The sequence below is a fragment of the Cinclus cinclus genome, chromosome 24 (assembly GCF_963662255.1).
Source record: "Cinclus cinclus chromosome 24, bCinCin1.1, whole genome shotgun sequence".
Classification (NCBI taxonomy): domain Eukaryota; kingdom Metazoa; phylum Chordata; class Aves; order Passeriformes; family Cinclidae; genus Cinclus; species Cinclus cinclus.
This window is the reverse complement of record NC_085069.1, coordinates 6,327,817-6,335,866: the sequence shown is the minus strand read 5'-3', so window position 1 is coordinate 6,335,866 and position 8,050 is coordinate 6,327,817. Positions and strand designations below refer to the sequence as shown.

The 8,050-nt window shown below is 37.7% G+C and overlaps 1 protein-coding gene across 2 annotated transcripts in view; it reads left to right on the top strand.

Annotated features, from left to right (window-relative positions):
- Positions 1-4,844: 4,844 nt before the first annotated feature.
- Positions 4,845-8,050, top strand: part of HOXB8 (homeobox B8) — a 4,530-nt gene continuing 1,324 nt past the window's right edge. Inside the window, exon 1 of one of the 2 annotated variants that reach the window (XM_062508362.1) lies at positions 4,845-5,915. In XM_062508362.1, the coding sequence (XP_062364346.1) occupies positions 5,495-5,915 (421 nt within the window). In that variant the 5' untranslated portion in view covers positions 4,845-5,494. Of the gene's footprint in view, positions 5,944-8,050 lie in introns of both variants that reach the window. The other variant, XM_062508361.1, reaches the window with a different exon arrangement.

The following is an 8,050-nucleotide window of genomic DNA, read 5'->3' as shown; positions in this document are numbered from 1 at the left end:
CCTTTGAAACAATAGCGCGTTTCAAAAGCGAACTCACTTCCACTCTCTTCTTTCCCCTTTTTTTTTTTAATTCCCTTTTTTTTTTTTTTTTTTTTTATTGCAGCACTTCGAGAAAACTCCGGCCAAAAAAAAAAAACCCAAAAAAAAACCCCAAATAATCAACCCTCAGCCCTTTCTTCTCCATCACCTCCTTTATTTAAATTAATTATAACTACTTCATCCTCCCGGCGAGCTGAGGGAACTCAAACCTCTCGAATTCAAACCTCGTTTTATTTATTATTATTCTCTTTTTTTTTCTTTTGAAAATAATTTTTTTTAATAATTTTTTGGGGGTTTTTTTTTGGTTTTTTTTTTTCCCCCCCCCCCCCCCCCCCCTCCTCGAAGAGCGAGGGAAGGCGGCGCTGCAGTTCCGCTGGCGGCCGCGAGGTGGAGCCATCGCTCCACGTTAGAGGCGCCCCCTCGGATTTCATTTCCCCTCTCCTAAAATACTGCGTTAATTACGGCTCGCACCCCTTTATTTCTCTCTTTTTTTTTTTTCTTTTAATTTTTTTCGAATTACGTGAGGTTAGGAAAAGCGGGGGGGGAAAGGGAAAAACAAAAAAAAAAAAAAAAAAGAAAAAAAAAAAGGAAGAAAAGCAAGAGGGGACGAAGCGGCCGCAGAGATGAGGAGGGAGGTGGGGAGCGCATCTCTTGGAAATGTTGGTTTTTAAAAAAGGGAATGAAAAAGCCATGAGGTTGTTTATTTATTTTTTTGGGTGGTGGGGGGGGTTGATTTGGGGGTTTTTTGGGTTTTTTTTTGTTTTTTTTTCCCGCTGGTCCGGAGGCGGGAGGGGATCTGAAATAATCTCAGACCCGCGGATTTGGGTTGGAGAGGTCGGGAAAAAGAGAGAGAGGAGATTTCGGGCAGGGAGGGATGCTCGGAACCGGGACAATATTTTGTGTCCCCTCGGCCTTTCGGGTGATCCCAGCTTTCCCCGCTCGATATTTGATGTGTTTTTATAATCCAGGCCAACGCGAGAACAACAACAAACAACAAAAATAATTACAAAACACCCAAACCCACCCAAGCTTGCCGCAAACCAAGAACATTTGTTGGTGAATTTTGGAGTTCAAACCCTCATTTCTGGAGCCGCTGCCCCGTCTTTGCCGAAATTCTTCACTTTGGCAGCTTTGGGAATATTTCAAAAATGCCACAAGTCAGTGAATTTCCCCAAAAAATGCTCCCAAAGCACCGCGGTTTGGGTGAAATAGGAAAGCAATAATTGCAACTTTTAACTGCACGAGTTCACTTTTATTTTGGCCTTTGATTCCTCAGAATTACGAGGCAACAACAGCAACAACAACAACAAAAAAAATATTCGGACGTTGTAATTCTTCCTCTCTTATTAGCGGTAATAATTTCAAGATGGGTTTTTCTTTCCGATTATTTTTATTTTTGGGGTTTTTTTAATTTTTTTTTTTTTTTTTTTTTTTTACCCTTGACCGGATATTTCTCCCCGGTTCCATCAGAAAACGCTCCCGTTGCTCCAAAAACAAATAAAACAACAATAAAAAAAAAAAATTAATAAAATCAAGATTTTGGGTGAGGACGGAACGGGTCAAACCCCCAGGAACCGAGCCCCGGGGAGTGGGAAATCTTTATTTTAAGGGGGCAAACTCAAACTTTCAGCATCTCGGCGCTGCGCTGAGATGAAAAACGAGCTCCAGCAGAAATAAATGAGGGAAATGAAGAAAAATCTCGCCCCTGTGCATTCAGAGCTCGCAAAACTTGAGCTTCACCAAGGACAGGGTTTGAGGTTCTTTCATAATTTTTTTTTTAATTTAATTTATTTATTTATTTCCTCCCCCCCCCCCCTTTTTTTTTTTTTTATGAATTCCTAATAAATCTTCCCTCCGCCGGGTGTTTATAAATTACCTCCCTCCGACGCCCAGCCCGGCGCTCCCGCTCGGTTTTTCCTTGGAATGGAAACATTTTCCTTTCACCGGGCAGCGCGGGCGATGATTTAGGATCAGCCATTGATTTCTGAGCCACCAGCCATAAAAAATTCCCCTTCTCCCGATAAAAATGTTCCAACTTCCAGGGGGAATCCCGACCCCCTTTTTTTATTTATTTTTTTATTATCATAATTTTTTTATTATTATTATTTCCTCCTGTTTCCCAAACTTCAGGAGAGGAGGGCGCGGCTGGGAAGTTCTCAAATCACTTCAATCCGTTTTCATTCGTTTTGGTTTATTATTATTATTGTTATTAATATCATTATTATTATTTTTTTCTCTCTCTCTCTCTGCCCCACCTTGAATATCCCACGCCGTGTTGCTCTTTTTTTTACTTCCTTGTCTCATTTATGTCGAGAGATGAAACCCAAATCTGCTCAATCGACAATAAAAGGGTGGAGAAATAAATAAAATAATAATAAAAAAAACCCCGTTAACTCGTCCTGTAGAGAGGGGCGGGAAAAAAAATAAAATAAATAAAATAAAATAAAATAAAATAAAATAAAATAAAATAAAATAATTACTGGGAAAAAGCTCTTAGACTCGGCTGAAATTATAAATTCCAAAATAAAGGAAGCGTATTTACTGAAATTATTTCTCTGAGGATGGGTTTAAAGTTTTATTCCGTTACTATCTTTGTTTTCTTTCTTTCCGTTTTCTTTTATCCCCACTGATCATTTCAGTGCGGGGTTTTTTGGGGGGTTTGGTTTTTTTTTTTTTTTTGGTGCGGTTTTGTTTCATTTTTTTTTTTCCCCCCCTCAAACCAACGCAGAAAAAAAAGTGAAACATTTCAAGTTTTTTCCCTTCTTCTTTTCCCGATGAGGCGGAGGTGGAATTTTTTTTTTCTTTTTTTTGGGGAACTTTCCCCGAAATTCACTTTTCCTACGAAACGCGGAAACAGAAGAAAACCTAAGCTGAGGTTATAAAAAAAAAAATTTAAAAAAAATTAAAATTAAAAAAAAAAAATTTAAAAATCGTGATCGGAAAGGAGAGGATTGAGGGTTAAGGGTGGGGGGGGAAAGAAAAAAAAAAAAATCCATCAGGAATTACGGGGGGCCGGGAGGATTCGGAGTCGTTATTAACTGAGAAACGTCTGGGTAATATTTGCTGAGTGCGATTAATGAATTTCGAAATCTACCCCTTGTGTGTTCAGGAGGTGGAAAATTGCAGCGCTGGCATCCGAGGGGCAACTTTGGCCGCGCTGTTTCCAAAATGCCAATAAAAGAAAGGGGAAAAAAAAAAAAAGATAAAAGGAAAAAGAAAAAAGAAAAAAGAAAAATTTTCAGAAAAAAGGAAAAAGGAAAAGAAAAGCGTTCCTCTCGCTGTCCCCTCGCGAGTTTGAATCTTAATTTTTTTTTCTTTTTCCCCCCCTCTCTTTTCCTGAGAGAGGAAAGAAAAATTGGAAATGAATTATGGAATTAATTTTTAAAAGAGTGGGAGTTTTGCGGGATTGAGAGCAGGGAGGTTTTCCGCTCTGGCGGGGATGGGAAAACGGAATATTTGGGGGTTTTTTTTGAGTTGTCAAACGATCCCTCCCCCCCAGCACCACCAGCGAGGAAGATGAGGAGGAAAAATTAAAAAAAAAAAAAAATTAAAATGTTCTAGATGGAAAAACAAAAATCCTCTAATGATTTTAATTCAATATCGCCACCTCCGCGGAAGGGTCCAATGAAAAAAATAAAAATAAAAAAAAAAAAGAAAAAAAGAAACCTGGGCGGGAGGGGGTGTGGGGGGGTGGATGGAAAGATAAAAAAAAAATAAAAAATCAGTTTTATAGCGCTGGAGGAGCGGACTCGTAAAAAGCGAGCGGGTTTTTTATGTGGTGCGGTATAAACAACAACAACATCCCCGGCTTGATGGCGTTTTAGAGTTTGTTAAACACTTTACGGCCTTTTTTGGGGCTATTACAAACGCAATTCCCTCCGTGCGAGAGTTAAACCTTTATCAATAATAAGGAAATTGATCATTAAAATGTTAAATATGACTACCTCGTTTGTTTTAAAATATGTTTAGGGTAAGAAGCTGTATGATTTGATAACTCGTATTAAAATACCAATTACATTTATAGGACCTTTTAAAACCGGTAGCAATTAAATCGTGTTCTTTTACAGTTTTCCAAAGCGACCCTGACATTTAAAAAGGCTAAAACTGCCTCGTTAAAAATTCCGAAATTAACGGGCTGCGAGAGCGCTCCTCTTTAATTTTCCGAAGCTCCCCCCACTTCCAAAAAAAAAAAAAAAAAAAAAAAAGAGAGAAATAAATAAATAAAACAATCGGAATCAATCTTTGGGGTGGTCTGGGCGGGTGATTTGTCGGTAGCTCATTAATGCGGGTAGTTAAACAGATTTAATCCGTATCTTCACCCCACCCCTCGTCCCTTCCCCTCTCCCTCGCTTTTTTTTTTTTTTTTTTCGCTTTTTTTTTTTTCGCTTTTTTTTTTTTTTTTTTTTTTTTTTTTTTTTTTTTTTCGCTCCTTCCTCGTTCTCGCGCTCTTCCTCCTCTCCACAATCCTGCGGTGCCGGGTCCGTGCGGAGCCAGGGGAAGCCAATGGGATGAGGGTTCCGTAATAGATGCAAATGATCGTGAAAAGACACTGCAAAAATATGAAACAACTCATTTGCGCCGAAGTAAATCACTGAAAACTGTTTATGAACTGGCGTCTCTTCTTGGAAATGTAAAGCGAGAACTCTTTAAGTGGCGATTTCTTTTTTTTTTTTTTTTTTTTTTTTTTTTTTTTTTTTTTAAAGGGGTTTGGGGGGGAGGAAAGAATTCAATATCATGCAAGGCTTAGAGTTTTGATTATATCCTCCTTTTATATTCCTGGAAATCACAAACTGTCGTTGCTTAGACTCTTAGCGCTTTCCTTTTTTTTTTTCTGTTTTTCTTTGGGTTAGTTTTGTGGCTTTTTTTTTTGGTTTTTCTTGTTGGTTTTTTTTTTTTTTTTTTTTTTTTTTTTTTTTTTGGGCCGATAGATTCCCGCGGTCTAGTTTGTTGTGGGGTGAAATTTTTCTTTTCCTTTTTCCTTTTTCCCTTTTCTTTTTCCTTTTCCTTTTTTTCTTTTTCTTTTTTTTTCTTTTTCTTTTTATTTATTTTTCTTTATCTTTTTCTTTATCTTCTTTCTTTATCTTTTTTCTTTTTCTTTATCTTTTTTCTTTTTCTTTATCTTTTTGCTTTTTCTTTATCTTTTTTTCTTTATCTTTTTCCTTTTTCTTTATCTTTTTCCTTTTTCGTTATCTTTTTCCTTTATCTTTTCCCTTTTTCTTTATCTCTTTTCTTTTTCTTTATCTTTTTCATTTTCTTTTCCTATTTTCCTTTTTTCACTTCCTTTTTTTTTTTTTTTTTAAATAATTTTCGTTTTTTTTTCGCATCGCCTCCCTCCCTCAACAACAACAACAACAAACAACCAAACAAACAAACAAACAACAACCAAACACCACCACCGCCGCTCCGACAACGACAACGACCACGACGACGACGACAAAACCTTACCGAAATTAAAATGAGCTCCTATTTTGTCAACTCACTCTTCTCCAAATACAAAACCGGCGAATCCCTGCGCCCCAATTATTACGACTGCGGGTTCGCTCAGGATTTGGGGGGCAGACCCACCGTGGTGTACGGACCCAGCTCGGGGGGATCCTTCCAGCATCCTCCCCAAATCCAGGAATTTTACCACGGAGCTTCCACTCTCTCCAGCTCCCCTTACCAACAAAACCCCTGCGCCGTGGCTTGTCACGGAGAACCGGGCAACTTTTACGGCTACGAGCCCCTGCAGCGGCAGAGCCTGTTCGGCCCGCAGGAACCGGAGCTGCTGCCCTACAGCGACTGCAAGCTCGGGGCCGCCGGGCTGGGAGAGGAGGCGGAAAGTTCGGAGCAGAGCCCGTCTCCCACTCAGCTCTTCCCCTGGATGCGACCGCAAGGTGAGCACAAGGTAGCCAAAGCCGGCGGGTCGCTAGCCACAAGCGCCCGGCTTCCATCCGCCGCGCTGCTTTCCGCATTTTGTTTTCACCGCTTCTTTTAATTTCTTTGTTTTTGCTGTTTTTTTTTTTTTTTTTTTTTTTCCCCCCCCCCCTCTTTGTTGGCGGCTCTTTTTGATGTTCTTTTCTTACTCCGCTTTGTTGCTCTCTTTTTTTTGTGTGTGTGTGGTTTTTTTGGGTTTTTTTTTGGTTTTTTTTTTTCTGCTTTACGTTCCTTTCTTACGGCGCTGCTCGCAATCCTCTCTCGCCCTCTCTCTTTGCACTCCTGGTTTATGTTCCTTTCTCGCGCGCCTGTTTTATATTCCTTTTTACACTCTTTTTTACACTCCTTTTTACACTCCTTTTTACACTCCTTTTTACACTCCTTTTTACACTCCTTTTTACACTCCTTTTTACACCCCTTTTACCCTCTTTTTACCCTCCTTTTACCCTCTTTTCACCCTCCTTTCACCCTCTTTTTACCCTCCTTTTCACCCTCCTTTTACTCTCTTTTTACACCCCTTTTACCCTCTCTTTACCCTCTCTTTACCCTCCTTTTACTCTCTTTTTACTCTCCTTTCACCCTCCTTTTACTCTCTTTTTATCCTCATTTTCAGCCCCTTTTTACTCCCTTTTCCCCTCATTTTCACCCCCTTTTCACCCCCTTTTCACCCCCTTTTTCCCTCTTTTTCCCTCTTTTCACCCCCTTTTTTTCCCCCTTTTTCCCCTCATTTTCACCCTCTTCTCACCCCCCTTTTTTACCCCCCTTTCATTTTATATCTTTATTATTATTATTATTATTATTATTATTATTATTTACCTCTGGCCTTTCTTCTCTCCTCTTTTCTTTCTTTCTCTGCTTTTTATTTTCCTCTCTTTTTTTTTTCTGTATTTTTTTCTGTATTTTTTTTTCTGTATATTTTTTTCTGTATATTTTTTTCTGTATTTTTTTTTCTGTATTTTTTTTCTGTATTTTTTTCTGTATTTTTTTCTGTATTTTTTTTTCTCTGTATTTTTTTTCTGTATTTTTTTTCTGTATTTTTTTTCTGTATTTTTTTCTGTATTTTTTTTTCTGTATTTTTTTCTGTATTTTTTTCTGTATTTTCTTTCTGTATTTTTTTTCTGTATTTTTTTTCTGTATATTTTTTTCTGTATATTTTTTTTCTGTATTTTTTTCTGTATTTTTTTTCTGTATTTTTTTTCTGTATATTTTTTTTCTGTATTTTTTTTTCTGTATTTTTTTTCTGTATTTTTTTATTTTTTGGTCGCTTTTTTTGGGATTTATTTATTTTTTTTTTTCCCCCCTTTCCTTGCCCCCGGTGACTGGATTTTACTGCTTTATGGGGATAAACTTTTGCACTTGTAAACTGCTTTATCGTTTAATTACCCTGAAGGATCCCTTTTCTTCTGGGGGTCTGAACGAGCCGCGCTTTCTCTGCAAGGAAGCGTCCCTTAAACTTTATGGCACTTTTACAACCCTAAAAAAAAAAAATAACAAAAAAAAAACCCCCAAAAAAATCCCAAAAAAACCTCCTGGGTTTTATCTCTCTGCCGCTCCTTTCGGGATCTGAGCAGCGCTCTGAGTTCTCTTTCATTTATTTTTATTTATTTTTATTTTTTGGGATTTTGGGGGTTTTTTTGGGGTTTTTTTTTTAGGTTCTTTTCTTTGGTTTTTCTTTTTTTTTTTTTTTTGCTTTTTTTTGGGTTTTTTTTTTTTTTGTTATTTTTAGGGTTTTTATGGGGATGTTTTGGGGTTTTTTTAATTCTTTTTTTTTATTGAGTGTTTTCTTTTGGGGGTGTTTTATTTTTTTTGGTTTTTTGGGGGGGGCTTTTTAGTTTTTTTTTTTGTTTTTGCAGTTTTTTTTGGGGGTTGCTTTTTTGGGGTTTTTGGGGGGTTTTTTGGGGGGGTTGTTTTTTGGGGTTTCTTTTGGTCTTTTTGGGGTTTTTTTGGGTTTTTTTGGGGGGGTTTCTTTTTTTGGGTTTTTTTTTGGGTTTTTTTTGGTTTTTTTTGGGAGGTTTTTTGGGGGTTTTTTGGTTTTTTTTTTTGGAGGGGGTTTTGGGGTTTTTTGGGGGGTTTTTTTTGGGGGGATTTTTTGGGG